The sequence below is a fragment of the Megalobrama amblycephala genome, linkage group LG16 (assembly GCF_018812025.1).
Source record: "Megalobrama amblycephala isolate DHTTF-2021 linkage group LG16, ASM1881202v1, whole genome shotgun sequence".
NCBI lineage: Eukaryota > Metazoa > Chordata > Actinopteri > Cypriniformes > Xenocyprididae > Megalobrama > Megalobrama amblycephala.
The window spans coordinates 5,415,018-5,436,353 of NC_063059.1; the positions used below are offsets into that span (position 1 = coordinate 5,415,018).

The 21,336-nt window shown below is 36.6% G+C and overlaps 3 protein-coding genes across 7 annotated transcripts; all 3 read left to right on the forward strand.

The window, feature by feature from the left end:
• The first annotated feature begins 61 nt into the window (after positions 1-61).
• Positions 62-4,398, forward strand: LOC125249279 (protocadherin Fat 4). The gene is made up of 5 exons (XM_048161540.1): positions 62-464; positions 575-749; positions 1,169-1,349; positions 2,940-3,190; positions 3,299-4,398. The coding sequence occupies exons 1-5, from the start codon at positions 75-77 to the stop codon at positions 4,396-4,398; spliced, it is 2,097 nt and encodes a 698-aa protein (XP_048017497.1). The 5' UTR covers positions 62-74.
• A 112-nt stretch (positions 4,399-4,510) lies between these two features.
• LOC125249281 (protocadherin Fat 4-like) lies at positions 4,511-6,142 on the forward strand. The gene has a single exon (XM_048161541.1). The coding sequence runs from the start codon at positions 4,511-4,513 to the stop codon at positions 5,996-5,998; it is 1,488 nt and encodes a 495-aa protein (XP_048017498.1). The 3' UTR covers positions 5,999-6,142.
• A 1,271-nt stretch (positions 6,143-7,413) lies between these two features.
• On the forward strand, positions 7,414-21,032 carry LOC125249282 (protocadherin Fat 4-like). Of its 5 annotated transcripts, XM_048161547.1 has the most exons (9): positions 7,414-7,630; positions 7,744-7,845; positions 8,603-8,904; positions 9,011-9,097; positions 9,264-9,437; positions 9,519-9,646; positions 9,741-9,958; positions 11,543-11,816; positions 15,462-15,874. In XM_048161547.1, the coding sequence occupies exons 5-9, from the start codon at positions 9,289-9,291 to the stop codon at positions 15,734-15,736; spliced, it is 1,044 nt and encodes a 347-aa protein (XP_048017504.1). In that variant the 5' UTR covers positions 7,414-7,630; positions 7,744-7,845; positions 8,603-8,904; positions 9,011-9,097; positions 9,264-9,288; the 3' UTR covers positions 15,737-15,874. The 5 variants fall into 5 exon arrangements, with proteins under 5 accessions (XP_048017504.1, XP_048017499.1, XP_048017502.1 ...); XM_048161542.1 differs by lacking the exons at positions 7,414-7,630; positions 7,744-7,845; positions 8,603-8,904; ... (3 more) ...; positions 9,741-9,958; positions 11,543-11,816 and adding exons at positions 13,140-13,301; positions 20,034-21,032 and having other exon boundaries at positions 15,462-16,572; XM_048161543.1 differs by lacking the exons at positions 7,414-7,630; positions 7,744-7,845; positions 8,603-8,904; ... (3 more) ...; positions 9,741-9,958; positions 11,543-11,816 and adding exons at positions 20,034-20,283; positions 20,760-21,032 and having other exon boundaries at positions 15,051-16,572.
• The last annotated feature ends 304 nt before the right edge of the window (positions 21,033-21,336 follow it).

The window sequence follows — 21,336 nt, forward strand, 5'->3', positions numbered from 1 at the left end:
ATTGAAAGTTAAAGACAAAGGTGTACCACCGTTGTTCAGCTCAATGAACCTCACAGTGCTCATTGAGGATGTGAATGACCACAATCCAGAGTTCTTTCCAAAGCTCTTACAGTCTTTCAGTGTATGAGGATGTACCTCGTGGATCAAGCCTGCTCAGAGTTAAAGCAAGTGATCGAGACATTGGGTCAAATGGGCAGGTGCGGTTCTTTATTTCAGAGAGCGGGTTCATGGTAGACTCTGTTCTAGGCGTGGTCTCAGTAATAGACAAGATGGATCGTGAGAAGAAGCCTTTCTACAGTTTTTCAGTCCTAGCAGAAGACCAGGGAGATGTTCAAAGGTCTGCCACAGCAACCATCAACATCACAGTCCTAGACGTTAATGACTGCGGACCTGTTTTTTCATCCGAATCACTGACATTACATGTCTTCGAAAATGGGGAAGACTCTTCTCAGCACACCCACCAGGTACTTAAAATAAAATGGAAATGATGGACTCACTTCTGGTTTAATTAACTCACTTTTTCGTCTTTAATTTATTTTTAAATGATTCATGAAGATGTGACATGTTTTTGTAGATATATGCCTCTGATGAGGACTTGGGAGTTAACAGTCAGCTGACATATTCTATAGAATCAGGAAATGATCAGAGTCTCTTCTCACTTCATTCCAATGGAACGTTCCAAATCTTAGAAGATCTTGATAGGGAAGTGAAAAGCCAATACATGTTGAAAGTTATTGCTGTTGATTCAGGTAATCATTTGCTTCATTCACCTCTATAGCTCAGTAAATATAACCAATTCTTTGCTAGTTTCTAGGTTAGTTTGCTTTTCTAGGGATGCATGATATATCTGTACCCTATTGGTTATTGGTCAATATTAGAGATTTGTTTTAATTTATGGGTATTTAATATTGGATATTTAATTTTGCATGCTTATTTACCTTGTTTTTACATTTTATATTCATACTGTTAATATTTAAAAAATACGAATAATTTATTAACACAGTTAAATTTTGCGAAAATCTTAAAATCAATATCCATTTTTATAGTGTACTGTACATTCTGATGTTGTGATGCCTAAATTCACTAGTAGCATTTTAATCGGTGCATCCCTAATTTATTTTGTACATATTCAGTGTATTATTATAATTTCTTTGTCCTTCCTTTCTAGGATTCCCATCACTGACAAGCACAGGCACCTTGGTTATTGTTGTTGATGATGTCAATGACAACGCTCCAATATTTGACAATGACACGTTCAATAGTCACATATTGGAGGATTCTCCTGTTGGGACGGTTTTTTGGAGAATTACAGCTTCAGACTTGGATAAGGGTACAAATGGACAACTAAGGTAATTTGATAAGCAAACTGTATAATGTGGTCATAATATTAGCATTTTTGGTTTAAAAAAATTACTCATGTTTTGTCTTACATGAGCCATTGTTATATTAGTATTATTTATATACTTTTATAGAATTTATTAATATTTTGAATTAGCATTTATTTTTAGTTTTCATTTTAATTTTAGCTTTCGTAATTTTGTTATGAGCTTTTGTCTTATGTACAGTATATATATTTCTATAGGCCTATAGCTTTAATTAATTTTTTGTTTCAGTTTTAGTACTTTAACTTCAACTTATTTATTTTAGATAGTTTCCGAGACAACATTTGTGATTTTTGTGTATTTGTTTATTTCTTTTATTTAGCATTTATATTTTATTTTATTTGAGCTTTATTTCAAGTACCAAAAGCAATTTTTAATCGTTTTAGTTTTAGTTAGCAACAACAACACTGATATGAGCCTGTGTAGTATAATATAATTGACTGTAGATACACTCAAAAAAATGATTCTAGCTGCTTGTTCAGTTTATTTAAATAAAATAAGCTGAACCAACACAAATCTTTAGTTTTTTACTTAATTGGCATTTGCACTCAATTGTATTATGTTAAATGAAATTAAATTTGCAAAATGTTAGGTTAACCTAAACCATTTGTGTTGGGACAACATGAATCATTTATGTTGCATTGATTGAAACTGGGCAGTGGATTTCTAGTTCCCAGCATGCTTTGCGTAGGGAAAGATCAGGACAGTAAATGTTGAACTTAAGTGCTGTTTAATGTGTTTTTAGTAAAGGGAAATACCTTTTAAAGTTTGATGTTCAGTTATATTTGACATTTAAAAGAGTTTGTTATGTCGATTTTTTTGAGGTTACCATTATGCTGAAGTGTAGACCTTGTGGTTAGGCTATGGGTGGCTGCATGAAATAAATCTATGTTGTTCTCAACAAGCTTTAACTGTGCTAAAGCCAGTGATGAGAAGTTCTTTACCTGATCATTACTTGCAAGCTATAAATGTTACTTAGCATATGAAAAAGTGATATTTTAGTTTAGTTTTTATAGAAATATAAATAAATTAGTTTGAGGGCTAGCACATAATTTACACAGTCTACATATGGTCATCAGCTTTATCCCTCTCAATGGTCATGAAACATGTATGTCTGTGTACAACAGCTATTCACAACCTAAGCACAAGCGCACATCTTCACCACGATGGTAACAAAAACTTTTTAATATATATACGCTACAAACTCTTTTAAATCTTTAAAATAACTAAACATTAAACACTTAAACACTAACAGGTCTTTCCATTTCCTTAAAAGTGCAGAAAACTTGAGCAACACTGCACAAGGGCACCAGTCTGAATTGCAATAGCACTGGTTGGATCAACAAGAATGAATTATGTTCAGGAAACATTCACAGAATATGTCAAATGAAACTGGTGTGATCTCATTCAATTAGCATGAATTTTACTCATCAGTACAATTAACCTATCTTAAGTTCAAATAAATCAGTTCAACTGTGTGGAAATAGGTGTCATAATTGAATTAAGTTAGACCAACAAGTTATTTTTTTGAGTGTATTTTAAATATTTCACTTGCAGATATTCTTTAGAAGGCCCAGATGTTCCTTTCTCCATCAATGAAACATCTGGAGATTTATTTACCATAAGTGCCTTGGACAGAGAGGCAGTGGCTTTGTACAGATTTTTGGTAACTGTCATTGACGGACATCCCACAAAGCCTCTTTCCAGCTCAGCTGCGGTTTCAGTAAAAGTTGAGGATGTGAATGATAACTTTCCATCCTTTCTTTATGGACCATATGTGGCCAATGTTCCTACTGGGATAACCAAAGGTGAATGTACACACTATTGTAACAACCCTAATATTATTATCCAGTGTTCTTAGACAACTGCCTTTTAGATAAAAAAAAAAAAAAATGTTTTCATTGTGTATTTTACAGGATCAGTTGTCTGCACAGTGATGGCAGAAGATGCAGATGCTGGATTGAACGCAAAACTAAATTTTTCTCTACATGGCCAACAGGCCCATCTCTTCTCAATTAACCCTCGCACAGGAACAGTGTTCACTACAGATTCTGTGAAGAGAAGAAATGACATCACAGTTGATGTTCATGTGCAGGATGGAGCAGATATGCCAAAAATGGACACAACAACCTTGACTGTCAGATTCCAGAATAACTCATACTTTCCTCAAATTGCAATCCAAATATATAAAGATATTCTCTCAGAGGATGCAGCTACTGGGACACTTGTGGCTATAGTGACCGCAGAAACATTGAGAAATGTACCAGTGTCTTTCTATCTGGCCTCTGGAAACTTTGGAGAAGTTTTTGAGCTTCACCACAGTACTGGCGAGCTTACTGTCAAGGACCCCTTAGATTTTGAAACCAACATGCATTTTCATCTCGTGGTTGAAGCCAGAGACTCAGGGATACCGCCTTTTTCATCATATGGCGAACTTCATATTAATGTCAGTGACGTGAATGATAACCCACCGGTGTTCTCGCAAAGCATCTACAGATGTGACATTTATGAGAACTTAGCTTCAAGTAGGGTGTGTAGTGTGTTATCAACGGATGCCGACTCTGGAGTGTTTGCAGAGGTGGAGTACTTCATTTTAGCTGGTAACATTGGTGGTGCATTTAAAATAGACAAAAATCATGGTAGTCTTTCCACAACAAAGCGTTTAGATCGAGAAAATTTACCATACTATAATCTCACTATCAAGGCCATTGATAAAGAAAACAACAGTCTTTCGGCTGTTGCAGCAGTTATCATCGTAGTTCTCGACACAAATGATCATGCGCCCCGCTTCTCACAGATTTTCATCGCAGAGGTTCCAGAGGATGCCCCCGTTGGCTTTTCAGTTATTCAGATAACTGCTACAGATGAAGATGTTGGTCTAAATGCTCTCATTGAATATACAATCATCGGCCAAAATAGTGAGTTCCCGTTCAGTATTGATAAAACCACTGGCACTTTACTGGTACTGCTTCCTTTGGACAGAGAAGATCAAGATCATTATATAGTGAAAGGTTAACGCCAATGATTCTGCTTGGAGCATTAGCACAGACATCACTATATACATTACAGATATCAATGACAATACACCGATCTTCTCTCAACCACTTTACACCATCACTGTCCCTGAGATGAAGATGCATGAAGTTTTCCTTCTACAAGTTAGTGCTACTGACAGAGATCTTGGTGAGAATGCCCACATCCTCTACTTCATCGAACCACCAAATGAACGTTTTTTGGTAAATGCATCAACTGGGGAAATTTCAAACAAACAGCCCATTGTTCTCCATGAATCTGAATCTGTAATTTTTGCTTTCACAGTTGTGGCAACTGACTGTGGCAGTGTTCCTTTGAACAGCTCTAGCATTGTTTCAGTGACATTAGTACAATATAATAATTTCCCACCCTCGTTTTTACCCTTCAGGCCTTTGGTACCAGTCCCTTTAACCCTGGTTGTGGGAACAGAAGTGATCCAGATATCTGCAGTAGATCAAGATTTTCTTGAAATGAAAAACAGTGTTGAGTACTTTAATAGTGGTGGCAATGGATCTCTTTTTTTTAAGGTAGAACGTAACAGCGGAAAAGTGCTGTTAAATAAAACTTTAGCAAATAGTCTTAACATCATTCTAACACTTCAGATCACTGTGAAAGATAAAGGCCTTCCTCCTCTTTCTGCAGCAACTGAAATCAGTTTTGAAGTCACACAAGAGAACCTGTTCGCTCCACATTTTCCTAACAGTAAAGCTGAGTTTTTTGTTCAAGAAGATTTGCCCATTGGTTCAGTTATTGGAAAGGTCCAAGGCAAAGATAAAGATTTTGGCATCAATGGTGTTATTTCTTATTCTTTTGATGGTGGGAATGAAAATGGATTATTTACCATTGGACACTCTTCAGGATTGATCATGCTGGTTAAAGTGCTTGACTTTGAGGAATCAGAAACTCATCATCTAAAAGTCATTGCCAAGGATGGAGGCTGGCATCCCAAGATGGGGCAACTCAATATCACAGTATATGTTATAGATTTAAATGATAACCCTCCTGTATTTACATCTACAGATTACATTGCCACTGTTTCAGAAAATGCTTTAATTGGTACCTCAGTTTTGCAGGTTTGGGCGAAGGACGCTGACACAGGAATTCACTCTCAAATCACGTATTCACTTATTGCAGGAGACATCCATCTCTTCTATTTGGACACCAAAAATGGCACTATCACCACTTCAGAGATATTTGATTATGAGGAAAATCAGCATTTTGAACTTACAGTCAAGGCCACCAACATTGGCTCTCCATATTTGTTTGATATTGCCCATATTCACATCCAGGTCACTGGCCTCGATGAATTCATCCCTGCTTTTCAAAGACATCTATACAACTTTTCTGTGTCAGAGGCTTTGCCGCTACAAACTGAAATAGGAAGGGTCATCGCCATAGACTATGACCGAGGGCCTGATGGAAAAGTGTTTTACGTACTTGCAGGGCAAAGTAAAAAAGCTAGTTTTGTAGTGGACGAGCATACAGGAACAATATATATCTGTAAAGATTTGAAAAATCGCCTTAAAAATGATGTCCATCCTACAGGTGTTGGCAAAAAACAGAGGAGCCATTACTGGATTTAATGTTGATGAGGCATTGATACATCTAGACATACTAGATGAAAATGATCCCCCTGAGTTTGATTCAATGCTCTACACCGTAGCAGTGCCAGAGGACATCTTGATTGGGACCTCCATAACTAAAGTCAAAGCAGTGGACCGGGATGTGATCCGAGAATGGAGCAGGTTCTCCTATAGCATTGAACATGGAAATATCAATAGTTCCTTCATTATAGATCCCGTCAGTGGCGTCATATCAGTTAGCAGTCACTTGGATAGAGAGATGTGGGCCATCTATAACCTGACGGTCATCGCTATTGATGAGGGCTCACCTGCTGTAACTGGAAGCACAAAGGTAGCTATCACCATTACTGATGTCAATGACAATTCTCCCAAATTGTTGACCACAGAAGGGTTTATCCGAGAAAACCAACCTGCTCGCACTCTCGTCTCCACTTTAACTGCCACAGATGATGATCTTCCCCCAAATCAAGGTCCTTTCACATACTGGATGATGAGACCTGCTGAGGGTTTTTCACTTTCATCTGATGGAGTTCTCCTTACCTCAAGACCCTTTGATCGGGAGCACAACCCTCTTTTTCATGTACATATTGTGGTTCAAGATGCTGGTAAGCCGCCTATGTCCTCCACCACTTTGTTTCATATTAAAGTTCTTGACGAAAATGACAATGCACCACTCCAGAGAAACATCAATATATTGGTGAAATATTACGGAAGTTCTTTCCCAGGAGGACTAATCGGAAATGTGAGACCGATCGATCTGGACGAACTGGATGTTTTCAATTGTACAATCAGAAACGGGCCACTTAGGATGTTTAGTTTCCCATTTGGGATGTGTAATTTGTGGTCCTCCCCATACCAAGGGGAGGCAACGTATAATATTTCCGTCGAAGCGAGTGACCAGCTCCACCCGTCAGTCAACAACAGCATCTACGTCAATTACAAAGGCTTTACCAACGTCTCTCTGGACAACTGTGTGTTGTTCTACATCTCTATATCTACTATTGAGGAATTTCTGTCTTTGAAGTATTTAAAATTTGTCAAAGCATTAGATAGCCTCTTTAACCTACAAGCATCCAAAACGCATGTGTTTGGAATGAAGTTGCAAGGAGATAAAATGCTGCTTCTGGCTGCTGTGAAAAGTTACAATGGTCAGTATCTAACTGGAGAGGCGGCAAGCGGAATATCAAGCATGCATAAAAAGTTACTGGAAGTGCAAAGCAATGTGACTATATCCCAAATAACCAGCGACCCCTGTATGCTCCGTCCCTGCCATAATGGTGCCACCTGCAACAGAAACATTCACATCAGTCAGGAAGTTGCTGTGTTGGAAAGCTCTAGTCTTATATTTGTATCTCCCTATTTTGTGGAGATCTTTAACTGCTCCTTGCCCAACAGGCTTTACAGGTGATGCATGTGAACTAGACTTTGATGAATGCACCAAGGAACCTTGTGACAATGGGGGAAACTGCTATAACAATCCAGGAACTTATTTTTGTCAATGCAAAGAGGGGTTCTCAGGACCGCACTGCTCTACAGTTGATAATGAATGTCAAACGGTAATATGTTTAAATGGAGGAACATGTTGGAACACACAGGGAGGGTTCATCTGTGATTGCAGCCCAGGGTATGAAGGTATGGTCATATAACTTGTGCACTGAATCAATTCTTTTGAGTCTAAAAAGTATTTTTGTTTATCTAATTTTAATTGATTTGTTGTACATTAATTAACCACTTTTTTGTCACAGGAAGATTTTGTGATCGTATTGTTGACCACTGTGCTTCCACCCCTTGTGTGTTTGGCAACTGCTTCAGTTTTTTAACTGGTTACTCTTGCCAGTGTCCATTTGGTAAGAGGACATTTTCTGTCTACATATTATTATATGATTCAAATTCTGACCTCATTTTGTGATATTATTTTTATTTGTAAAATTAATAAAATGTTATTCATTTTATTCAATTTATTCATTTTAATATTTTAATATAAACTATTATTAAATTATTATTTATTTTTTACTGTAAAATGAATAATGTATTATTAAATTCAAATCATTACTTATGTTACTTTAAATGTTTTTACTTTAAATAATAAGATTTATTGTTTATGATTAGATTCAGTATATTCATTTTTATATTCATTATGTTAAATATTAGATTATTTTAATGATAATATAATAATGTATTGTCGGTGCCGATGGCCTCATGGGCAGCGTGCCGATTTGTAGCGCCAGTGTGCTTCGGGTGACCCGAGTTCGAGTTCTGGCTCATGGTCCTTTCCCGATCCTGTCCCCCCCTCTCTCTCTCCCACTTAACTTCCTGTCTAATCACTGTCCTATCATAATAAAGGCAAAAACACCAAAAAATAAATAAATAAATGTTTAATTTATTATTTGTTTTATCTGATATGATTAACAAATTCCATTGTTATTAAATACAATATATTAAATATTTTATTTTTAATTATAAAAGTATGTATAATGTGTTATTCATCATTGAATTCAATTCATGAATTATTATATTAATTTGAATAGATACATGTATGATTACCTTTAGATATACTGTATATTTTTGAATAGATATATTTCTGACATTCCTATTTATTGTTAGGTGTGAGCGGAATCAATTGTGATGAACACAGTTATGGCTTTCAGGAACTTTCTTATATAGAATTTCCTCCATTGGATCCACAATATAACTTCATTTATCTGGAATTCGCGACTGTTCAGCAAAACGCTTTGCTTTTGTACAACCATGGTGACCCATCAACTTCAGACTTCATGGCCCTTGAAATTGTCAGTGGAAGGCTGTGGCTGTCTTATGATCTTGGATCTGGAGTGATAAGATTGGAAACTGGAAAGATAGTGGCTGATGGAAGTTTTCACAACATCACCGTAAGAAGAACTGGAAATGTACGTGATTCCCATATATGGTCATTTTTCAATCTTAGGAATCAAGCCATTTTTGTGAAAGATTTGTCAGATATTCTGCAGGTATACTTCCCTTTGTGTCTCTCAGATAGCCTCTCTAGAAATAGACAACTGCTCTGCCAGTGAACCTCAAGGGTTTTTGCTTATCTCAGAATGGTGGCACTGGAACCCAAAGGTAGTATTATGTTTAATCTTGCCATTTTGTCCCAGATTAAACACACTAGTACACATAATTTCAAACTGCTATTTGTTTTCTTCATGCTTATGATTTACCATTTTACCTCCTCTTCTTACTTGTTTGTTTATCTGAACTCATACCTCTAAATGACGTTTACACACAGGACTCTGGAAGTGAGCTCAAATAACATGACGTTTGGTGGCATAAAGTCAATTGATGCCATTTTGCAGAGGCAAATCAGGACTCATGACTTTGTGGGCTGTATGAGAAACGTGCAAGTGAACAACATTGGTCCAGATTCCTTAAAATATCTGGCATCCCAGAATGTTCTTGATCGGTGAGTTTCAAAAGAAACGTTGTGAATTGTAAAAGTTCTATTAAAATACCATGTTTTAGTTTATTTCTTTTTGTTGATCAGATGTCCACGAGCAGATATTCCTCCCTGTGAAACCGTTGAGTGTTTGAATGAAGGAGTTTGTCAAGACCGATGGTCTCACCACCACTGCCAGTGTAGAGACTATTTCACAGGACCCAACTGTGCCATGAGTAATTTCATTCCTACATACTGTATCTGTTGTTTCTCTGTTTTTTACTTTAATAGTTTAAAGTGTTGAAGTCAATCTGATTCTGTTTTTGATAGATTTGGCTGAACAGCATGTATTGTTTCTCAATGGAGAGGCCTACATTGAGTTTGCCATCAAGGAAAGCTACAGAAGAAATCAGCTTCTACAAGCCATTTTGGATGGGAAGGAAGGAGACTCTCAGGGGTTTGACAGTGTTGAGATCAAGATGAGGACTGTCAGAAGAAATGGTGTTTTGCTTGTGTGCTGGTGTCAAACAGCACATCTAAAACTTAAGGTGAGCTCTGAGAGAATTTTAAAGCAATATTCAATACAAGTTAAGCTGATGGTGTTTGCAGCTAATGTTGATTACCACAAAAAAATTCTTTCAGCTGTCTTCTTTTCTTGAGGCACTTAAAAGAGGAGTTTTTGGAGGTTCTAAAAGCAGAAATGTGAAGCTTATAATTTTATAAAAGCACAACACTTATATAAATTCTTCTTTTAAATCTTGTGTATTTTCAATTACCTTTTTTACAGTCATTTTAGTTATGTTGTCCTGACCACAAAGTTGTAGATAAGTGATTTTGTTGTTGTTCTTGTTTGTTAATCATGTTAAAACACATATTGATTACTGTCAAAACATTAAAGGTGCCCTAGAATCAAAAACTGAATTTACCTTAGCATAGTTGAATAACAAGAGTTCAGTACATGGAAAAGACATGCATTGAGTTTCAAACTCCATTGCTTCCTCCTTCTTATGTAAATCTCATTTGTTTAAAAGACCTCTGGAAAACAGGCGAATCTCAACATAACACAGACTGTTACGTAACAGTCGGGATCATTAATATGTACGCCCCCAATATTTGCATATGCCAGCCCATGTTCAAGGCATTACACAAGGGCAGTCAGTATTAATGTCTGGATCTGTGCACAGCTGAATCAACAGACTAGGTAAGCAAGCAAGGACAATAGCAAAAAATGGCAGATGGAGCAATAATAACTGACATGATCCATGATAACATGATATTTTTAGTGATATTTGTAAATTGTCTTTCTAAATGTTTCGTTAGCATGTTGCTAATGTACTGTTAAATGTGGTTAAAGTTAACATCGTTTATTACTGTATTCACAGAGACAAGAGCCATCGCTATTTTCATTATTAAACACTTGCAGTCTGTATAATTCATAAACAGCTTCATTCTTTACAAATCTCTCCAACAGTGTGTGATGTTAGCTTTAGCCATGGAGCACTATCAAACTCATTCAGAATCAAACGTAAACATCAAAATAAATACTTTACTCACATAATTCGAAGCATGCATACAGCATGCATGACGAACATCTTGTAAAGATCCATTTGAGGGTTATATTAGCTGTGTGAACTTTGTTCATGCACTGTATAACTGCACTTATAGTCTAGAGCTTGGGAGGGCAGGGAGCGAGAGATTTAAAGGGGCCGCGCGCTGAATCTGTGCATAGTTGATGCCCTAAAATAGGCAGTTAAAAAAAATGAATTAAAAAAAATCTATGGGGTATTTTGAGCTGAAACTTCACAGACACATTCAGGGGACACCTTAGACCTATATTACATCTTGTAAAAGAACGTTCTACGGCACCTTTAAGGATTGGCCTCATTCACTTCCATTGCATGTGCCTTTGCAGTTTATAAAGAAAAGGAGAAACTCATTTTTTATGTGTGTGGTAATCCATATTATGCCATATGCTGTTGAGTGTGCCTAACTTTTATTGAACTTTAATATAAATTATTATTGCTGTATTTTCTATGTTACATTTGTTAGTCTTTAACAGCTAGCTTGAATCTGCTGTATCTGAGCTATATCTCTTAATTCAGTTAATAACATGTTTTCTCTCGCCTCCTCAGATATCAGATGGGAAACCTCTGTATGTGTTCACCAATATCACATCTGGTCAGCAGCTGGAGCTCTCAACGGAGGGAGATGTGTCAGATGGACAGTGGCATGTTCTTCAGCTGCGCAGAAGGGGCTCATACATCTCTCTGTTTCTGGATGAACGGCCTGTTGTGAACACCACCAATGGCACCATAACTCACTCGGCATTCTTGGTGGAGACCATTTTTCTGGGCACTGCTTCACTGAGAGAATCCAGAGGTTTCCCAGACATGATCCAGGACTTAGGTAAGATTGCCCCTGATTTGTTGGTTATAATGTACTTAAAAACGCTTTCCATTGCTTAAAGTTTAATATTTTTTCATGAGTTCATCCCATGAGTTCATTCTGTTTTACTGCTTTTTTTTAAATGTATTATTTTTATTTCTTTATTATTTTTATAGTATAGAATTTAAAGTTTTTATTTCTATTTTATTTTCAGGTATACTTTAAATTTAGTTTAGTTTCTTAAATTTAATTTATTTTGTGTTTTTTTTTTTTTTTTTTTGTTTATTTGTTGTTTTTTAGTTTGAGTATTTTTGTGCTGCCAAAATTTAATGTATTTAGCAATAACACTAGTGTTATCTTGTGGCATTTTAATGTTTAATGAAAGCGGATCATAAAAATTTACAATATATTATGCATCTAAAATACTGATTTTAAAATTATTTATTAAATTAAAGGCACAGTATTATAATATTATAATAATTTTTCACCACTAGAGGTCGTTTGTTCAAAACAAAGGTGTAGCTTGATGACACCTTGATTTCGCGGAATCATGGGAGGTGTTGTCTTCACATCTACAGCCGATGGAAAGAATCCGACAGGACTCGGGCAGAAATCATATTCATGGATGAGCTAATGTATTAAAGATTTATTAACATTACTGTAGTAAGAAGCAGGGTGGGGCTAAAAGCAGTTGGAGCGAAATGAGGCTGCTGGAGCGATTGCTATTGAGAGACGAGCGTGATTGACAGTAAACCTTTAGAACGTTCAAATGATGTATAATTTATCTTTATTAAAGGGGGGGTATAATGCTATTTCATGTATTCTGACTTATTTACACTGTTAAAGAGTTGGATTCTCATGCTAAACATGGCCAAAGTTTCAAAACATGAGTTGGACGTATGACGGAGTATTTCTGTTCCCAAAAATTCTTTTCCAAATCGTCACAGCTGTCGGATTACTTTTTCAAGCATGGTCCTGAGTGACGTCAACGAGGGCGGAATTTCCTTGTACGGGCACTTCTCCCGGAAGGGCGTGCGCACGCGCGTCGACCAGAGCGAGAGAGCAAAAGCACGTCTATCATTGTGCGGTCGGGTTTACGGAAGTCGTTCGCAGTGCTGCATAGGTCACAGAACTGCACAAAATCAACAATGTCACCAAAGAAGTGTCTTTTTGGTTGTGAGATAGATAACCTTGTAAGAAAGATAACCTTGTTTCCCAAAGAACCCAGCGTTAAGTGGAGCTGAGAGTTTTGTTCTCATGCAATACATTGATGCGCTCTCGTCATTTGTTATTAAAATAACCATAGAAACTGATCGTTACAATCACTTTTTTATTGGTTAAAATGAATGGAGAATATCTCGTGTTTTTCTGTGGCTGCTCGAGCCCTCAGGATCTGCGCTTATGGTTTCATAAACAAGGCCCAGTTCTACGCTGGATTTACAGATCGTTTGAAACTGAAAGATGGAGTGGTCACAGTGATAATGATCCCGGTCGAAACAGCAGGTGGTGAGTAAAACTGCTTCAAATGTCTGTTTTGTTGGCAATAGGCGCCTAAGTGCATATAATGTAAACAACACAAATGTAGTGAATTCATAAATTCATTATTCATCATTCATACGCTATATTCATTATAGTGATTCAAAAGTTATCCATGGATAATGCGATGGTGCATTGTGTGTTTAAATACAGTTGTTTAGCTGACCATTGATAGCTTGTAGACGATCTCTACGCAAAAGCTGCACGTTCACGTGATAGCTCGTCACTCTATCTCCGCTCACAACGACACGCCTCCAGGCACTCGGCTGTTTTCGGAAATACTCGGTACAGCATATGTATCTTTTATAAATATGATTAAAGCTGCAGTCTGTAACTTTTTTTGGTTAAAAATGATCCAAAATCAATTTTTGAGCAAGTACATAACCAGCAAAACTATCTCATTATCTTGTCTCGATTCACAACAGTAAGCTTGTAATAATGTTTTATAATAAGAGCGATATGGTGGATTTCCTCTGGAAATTTGAGCATGCAGCAGTTCCTCTGTGCGTCATTACGTCACGCCCGTAAACAGAAAGAAGGAGTCCAGGCTAGTCGGTTTTATCACGTGAGGATGCTGCTGGTAGCGGCACATTTATAGCCTTTTCTCACAGCAGCTGAAATAATGAAATTTATCATTTTGATAGCGGATTGTAATCCAGTAAGATCCAAATGACAATCATCAGTGACAACTGGAGATTCCCCCGTAGTCAAAAAGCAAAAAACTTTGGACTGTGTAGTGGCTACAGAAATTGAAATCTACAGGTAAACTAATATACACATAGTCATAGTAATGCTGATGTTGGTAACATTAACGATTTGAGAACAAAGTATAACAGTAATAATAATTTACACGGTTTAGCATGATCCGAGCCAAGCGATCGTTAGATTTAATCATCATTGGCAGCGCAATTTATTATAGGCCTAATGCTTTTTTCCTCAGTTGGTCAGAACAAAAGTGGCAGACATGTTACTTACTTGTTCAGATGATATTTTCCAGTGAAAATTCTTATATTGGTCATACTTTCAAGACGTAGAATCTGTGATTCTGAAGTGCAGTATCCACACCGGTCCGGTGACTGACAGCAAACATTAGATTCATCCGCGCTGACGAGCTGTGCCGATGCACAACGCATGTACAGATAACTGTTCCGCATATGACTGCAATTGCAGGTTTCAAACAAGAGATGGCGACAAAGAGGAAAAATTGCGGACTGCAGCTTTAAACTTAACAACTTTTTGGAGATATGAAGGATGCACTACTACTCTATAGGTACTCAAGATTAACATGAGATTGGCAGAAACTGTGCATGATACCCCCCTTTAATATTTTAGATAGTATCTAAGATAGATAGATAGCTTCCTTAGCCTGAGCTAAATTGATCATGTCAAGCTAGGTGGGCGTGGTTTCAGCAACCAGCCACCTCAGCTCCACCCACGTCCTACCTCTTTGCCCAGTTTCGGTTATCTGGGAGTTATGCATGGTGACCGACGGCCTCTTCGCCCATTTTGGGCTTCAAAAATGCTCTTCAGAAACCTACGGGTAATGTCACGGACACTACATCCATGTTTTATACAGTCTGTGGTTGAGCTATATAACAATGATTCTTTTTTTGTTAATGAATTTATCCAAACAGTTGCTTGCCTGTCTAATAAAACATATATTAAACATCTTTGATGTTTCCATGGTTTCTACAAATTAAAACCGGAAATCGAGGGTAATGTGGGTATGATGTCATTGATAGGCAACACCTATGTCCTAGTGAAAATTGCTTATTTTTCTGGATTTAAACATTCTTGGAAACATTTGGGATGATGTAAGTATGCAAGTCTACAAAATATATAACAATGTTCTAGTGGTTTTTGGATATTTTAATCTAAAAATCTTACATATTGTACCTTTAAATTAATTTAAAACTATTTGGTGGCCATTTTAGTTTAGTTAGTTTAGGAGTCATGCAAATGTATTTTAGTTTAGTTTCAGGTTTTTTTTTTTTTTTTTCAATTATTAATTTTTCTATTGTTTAAATTTGGTTTTCCTTTCTGATTTAACCATTAATTAAAACTGCCAACTTGATCATGAATCCCTTATACAGTATTTTGCTGCTGATGTTGCTTATATTGTCTTTCCAGGTTTTAGAGGATGTGTGGAATACATCAAATTCAATGGCCACCTCCTATCCTTCAGTGGCTACAATGAGATAGTCCAGGCCAGCTCCAGCCCATCTGTCTTCCAAACCTTCTGCGTTTCTCCAAACCGCTGTGTTCTGACTCCATGCCTCGAGGATTCCTGTCTATCTGAGCCCTGCTGGAATGATAGTAACTGTGGATCTTCTTCCAAAGACGACTACTGGTGCATTTGTCTTACACAACGTGTCTGGGTCTTCATGTGGATCCTGCTCATCTGACGTCGTCCACAGCGAGGCCTGTTCTCAAACACAAAACACTGTCCCCTTATGGATTGTAGCCATCGTTCTTCCCGTCATCCTCATTCTGCTGATCCTGGTACTATGTATTGTCCTCAGGAGACAAGGCAAACTATGTGAGGGAGAAAAGAAGAGTCATGTCTACCTCATGCCACCAAGCAAACAGCACGGAACGGATAACCTGGCATTTAGTTTAGGTCCTGCTGATGAGTCTCATCGGAATGTCTCAAATGAGGCCAGCAAGCAACCGGATTTGATAAAACCAAGAGATTCGACTCAAGGAGTGGAAAGTTGTACTGAAAGTGGGCCTTCTTGTCATGTCTCAGGTTTTGGTGGGAGTGAACTGGAGTACTATGAGATTGACAGCACATACTCAGATGTGAAGACCCCACAGCTGAAGAAGGAGGATGAACGTGGAGATCAGGTGAATGGCAATCCAAAATTATCTCAATCCATCATGCAACCTCAAACTAATCATGATCCATCTTTTAAACTTCACCAGACAACGCCTAGAGCCGATTTTCACCAGTGGCAACGTCAATCCCAACTGTTCTTCAAGAGGAAACTGGCTCCTGATCTGACAGGCCCTCCACAGCACCTCTCAGCAGATGAAGTTGAGAAGCTGAACGCCCCACGGGACCACAAGGGATACCCTCATCACAATTTCAGAGAGTGTCCCATAAAGCCATGCAGAAGCGGGGCAACAGAGACGTCATCGGAGAGTGAAAGTCATTGCTCCTTCACCGGCTCAGAGTTTGATTGTGAGAGAGAACTGTCCCTCATCAGCTCACAAGACAAAGATGAACATCCACCTGAAGGCAAGGACACACTGGCAGTTTATGACACCTTAATTAAAGAGTCTCATAAAAATGGGGTGAATATTGGTTTGGCCCTTAAGTTATAATTTTAAGAAATAAAATAATATACATGTGTGAGACACAAACAAGAAAAGATAGACATTTGTATGGAGTCAAATTAATGCCTTAAAGTTTTGCACAAAAATAAAGTTTTGCAAAACAAAAAAAAGAATTGAGCAATAAAAAAATGTTTTGCAAACAAAAATAAAGAATTGCAAAGGAAAAATAAAGTATTGAGCGGAAAAAAATAAGTTTTGCAAACAAAAATAATAAATTGCAAAATAAAATAAAGTAGTGCAAAAATAAAAAATATAATCAATTACAAAAATCAATGACAGCTGTAATCCTATTTTATCTTTGCCACATATTTTTCATGCTCAAACCTACTAAATCATTTGCAACGCTCATTTTATTCTGCGTTTCAGTCAAGTGTGCACTCACGATACCGGTTTTCTTTTGCGCTGCACTTTTCTGTGCGGTTCTCTTTATGGCACTGGTTTGACGTGGGGGTGGAGTCAAGAAACGGGGGCACGCCCCGCGAAACACGTCATCGGCAGGAGACGCAGATCGCAACAGAACAGATCAAGCATAGAGACAGAGCGCATTTATTAAACAATCCAACTGTCTCCAGGCTGCCTTCTTGTCTTTTCTGACTCATTACAAAAAACAGAACAATGCCTAAAAGCTGCTGTGTGACAAGGTGTACAGCTAACAAGCTAAAAAACCCAGAAATAAGTTTTTATAAGCTGTCGACCCCCAAAAACGAATGTTTAAGGACACAAAAGTGGATACAGGCAGTGAGACAGAGAGCAACGGGTCATATTACTATAAGAAATGCATTGGAGGGGGTCGTAATCGGCGACAACATATGCTAAACAAACCAACAAAAACAAACCATTCATTATTTTTAACCATGTCAAAGAATTATTTCACCTGTCGCCGATTACGTTCCCCTCCAATGCATTTCGCGGGGGCGTGCCCCCGTTTCTTGACTCCACCCCCACGTCAAACCAGTGCCATAAAGAGAACCGCACAGAAAAGTGCAGCGCAAAAGAAAACCGGTATCGTGAGTGCACACTTGACTGAAACGCAGAATAAAATGAGCGTTGCAAATGATTTAGTAGGTTTGAGCATGAAAAATATGTGGCAAAGATAAAATAGGATTACAGCTGTCATTGATTTTTGTAATTGATTATATTTTTATTTTTGCACTACTTTATTTTATTTTGCAATTTATTATTTTTGTTTGCAAAACTTATTTTTTTCCGCTCAATACTTTATTTTTCCTTTGCAATTCTTTATTTTTGTTTGCAAAACATTTTTTTATTGCTCAATTCTTTTTTTTGTTTTGCAAAACTTTATTTTTGTGCAAAACTTTAAGGCATTAATTTGACTCCATACATTTGTGTCTTGGTACAAAGGAATTGTGGCCACTCAAGGTTAAAGAAAAAAATTAATCCAAATTATATTTTTAAACAAATGAACAAATTTAATCATACCCCCTGACCCTTATGTAAATTTTGTAATTTTCCTAAAATATCCTCTTAAAGGGTTAGTTCACCCAAAAATGAATTATTACTCACCCTCATGCCGTTCCACACCCGTAAGACCTTCGTTAATCTTCGGAACACAAATTAAGATAATTTTGTTGAAATCCGATGGCTCCGTGAGGCCTGCATAGGGAGCAATGACATTTCCTCTCTCAAGATCCATAAAGGTACTAAAAACATATTTAAATCAGTTCATGTGAGTACAGTGGTTCAATATTAATATTATAAAGCGACCAGAATACTTTTAGTGTGCCAAAAAAAAACAAAATAACGACTTATATAGTGATGGCCGATTTCAAAACACTGCTTCATGAAGCTTCGGAGCATAATGAATCAGCTGTTCGGAGCGCCAAAGTCACGTGATTTCAGCAGTTTGGCGGTTTGACACGTGATCCGAATCATGATTTGACACAAAAGATTCATAACGCTCCGAAGCTTCCTGAAGCAGTGTTTTGAAATCGGCCATCACTAAATAAGTCGTTATTTTGTTTTTTTGGTGCAACCAAAAATATTCTTGTCGCTTTATAATATTAATATTGAACCACTGAACTCACATGAACTGATTTAAATATGTTTTTAGTACATTAATGGATCTTGAGAGAGGAAATGTCAATTTCTGGCTATGGAGGCCTCACTGAGCCATCGGATTTCAACAAAAATATCTTAATTTGTGTTCCGAAGATTAATGAAGGTCTTTCGGGTGTGGGACAGCATGAAGGTGAGTAATAAATTACATTATTTTCATTTTTGGGTGAACTAACCCTTTAATGGAAAGCATTACCCACTGACTAAAGTGCGCAAGAGAATCCAAGCTAGATATTATGACTTTATTTGCAGTACAATATCTTATTTCTTATATTATCTTATATTTAATATCTTAAAAATTTCTTACTATTGTAATTTTAATAATTAATCAGCAAATAATGCATTTTTAAAACAACTTCTGTCAGAGCCATTCTGGAGATTTGATGCCATCTTGTGGCCATATAACATCAGTTCACCATCTTTTCACTGTGAAATTAGGAAACAAGATCTTGAAGGTTGAAGAAAGAAACATTCAAAAAACAAAACAAAAACTTAATTATATTTTTAAACAAATGAACAGATTTAATCATGCCCCTGACCCTTATGTAAATTTTGTAATTTTCCTAAAATATCCTCTTAAATGGAAAGCATTACCCACTGACTAAAGTGTGCAAAAGAATCTGAGTTCGATATTATGAATTTATTTACAGTATAATATCTTATTTCTTATATTAACTTATATTTAATATCGTAAATATTTCTTACTATTGTAATTTTAATAATTAATCAGCAAATAATGCATTTTTAAAACAACTTCTGTCAGAGCCATTCTGGAGATTTGACGCCATCTTGTGGCCATATAACATCAGTTCACCATCTTTTCACTGTAAAATTAGGAAACAAGATCTTGAAGGTTGAAGAAAAAAACATTAAAACAAAAAATAAAAATTATATTTTTAAACAAATGAACAGATTTAATCATGCCCCTGGCCCTTATGTAAATTTTGCAATTTTCCTAAAATATCATCTTTATGGAAAGCATCTTTCCAGCAGTTGTGCCAATCAGCATATTATGCTTTTTTTTTTTTTAAACAACTTCTGTCAGAGCCATTCTGAACATTTGGCTGCCATCTACTGGCCATGTAACATCCGTTCACCATCAGAGTCTTCTAAATTTAAGCCTCCTTTTAATATTGTAGACTATTCAAATGAAACATTAAGAGACTCATTTAATTGGTATCAAATGTGAATGCACAGCATTAAGTTTGATTAGGACAATTAATTAACAACTACAATGTGTCTTTGGTTGTGTTTGGTTTTTATTTGATTCTTATTTAACTGTTTCAGCTGCAGATAGGTCCAGAGGACAGTTTATACTAACGGCCCCTTCACCCTTCAAAGACGTGGTCACATCCCCCTCCGTCCACAGTCTCCACAACATCTCTGTCTCCGGCGGGATCCAGCAGCTAGAGAACATCCTAAATCTAGGCATTCACTTTAACACCTATGCAGATGTGTTTGAGGACATAGCCAGCTTACCGACCAATCAGCTAACTGACTGTGATTTTCATAGTGATCAAGAGGAAATCATTTGAAAGTATGTTAAAAACACAATTCACAGTTCTTTTAAAACTCCTTTGTTATTTAATCAATGTACTTGTACTTTATATGGTTGACCAGTGAAATACTGGTGAATCATTTATTCTTTAATAACTTACTTTAATAAAACTATTATTTATAATATATGGAAGGTTTATGTTAATGTATATATCTTTTATCTCTGTGTATAACCAGGGATATCACTAGGCTTATCTTAGGGGGGACTTTACTTGTAGCTGAACTTGATCAAAAATAACATAATTTTGATAGGTTTTACCCACTGTTACTCTAATAGTACATGAATGAAAATGTTGGGGGGCTAAATCCTTGGGAAGACCCCCCTAAAACAGTCCCCATCCATATCTCTAGTGACTTCCCTGTGTATAACAGTGTTTGAGGAGTGTAATAACATTGTTACATTAGTGCCATCTGTTGACAGATATCTAACATTACATCTGCTTATATCCTACACAGAGTGCAAGTTTCAATACTAAAGGTCAGTTCTTGTCTGATTCTTCACTTTTTTTTATGGAGCTGAACTATGAATTTTGTAACCATTATTAAAATTGTCAAAGAGGAGGTGAAATGTGTTTTTATATGGAATGAAATTAGTGCATGTTGCAGCTGGGTATCTGTTTGCTCTACATTTTATTTACATGCTAATGCATATTCATGAAAAATGGAAAAAAGCTGGCCTAACTGTCAGACTTTTCACTCCAGTTAATATTTCTCAAGGTGAATTTATTTTTTAAATCAATTTCTGTACAGGCTTATTAATGTAAAGAATTTGCTGTAAAAAGGGGATTTAACATTTCCACTGTGATTTGACATCATATTAAGTTAATCAGCTGTATAAATTTCCAAACATTTAAATTTTAGTCTTGAAGCAATATTTACTTGGACTGACATTTTGTGTATATTACAAGAAAAACTAATAAGAGATGTTCATTTATTTGCCATATAAAAGTTAAAAACTGATTAATAATAAAAAAACCTAATACTTACATTTAAATTAATCATTTGATACAATGCACTTATTGCGTACATACAT

Coding starts and splice junctions, on each gene's coding strand:
- LOC125249279 (XM_048161540.1), top strand. CDS start 75: ATGACCACAATCCAGAGTTCTTTCCAAAGCTCTTACAGTCTTTCAGTG. Junction 750..1,168: donor AGTTATTGCTGTTGATTCAG/GTAATCATTTGC, acceptor CTTCCTTTCTAG/GATTCCCATCACTGACAAGC. Junction 3,191..3,298: donor TCCTACTGGGATAACCAAAG/GTGAATGTACAC, acceptor TGTATTTTACAG/GATCAGTTGTCTGCACAGTG.
- LOC125249281 (XM_048161541.1), top strand. CDS start 4,511: ATGAAGATGCATGAAGTTTTCCTTCTACAAGTTAGTGCTACTGACAGA.
- LOC125249282 (XM_048161542.1), top strand. CDS start 15,642: ATGATAGTAACTGTGGATCTTCTTCCAAAGACGACTACTGGTGCATTT. Junction 16,573..20,033: donor AGATGAACATCCACCTGAAG/GCAAGGACACAC, acceptor TAACTGTTTCAG/CTGCAGATAGGTCCAGAGGA.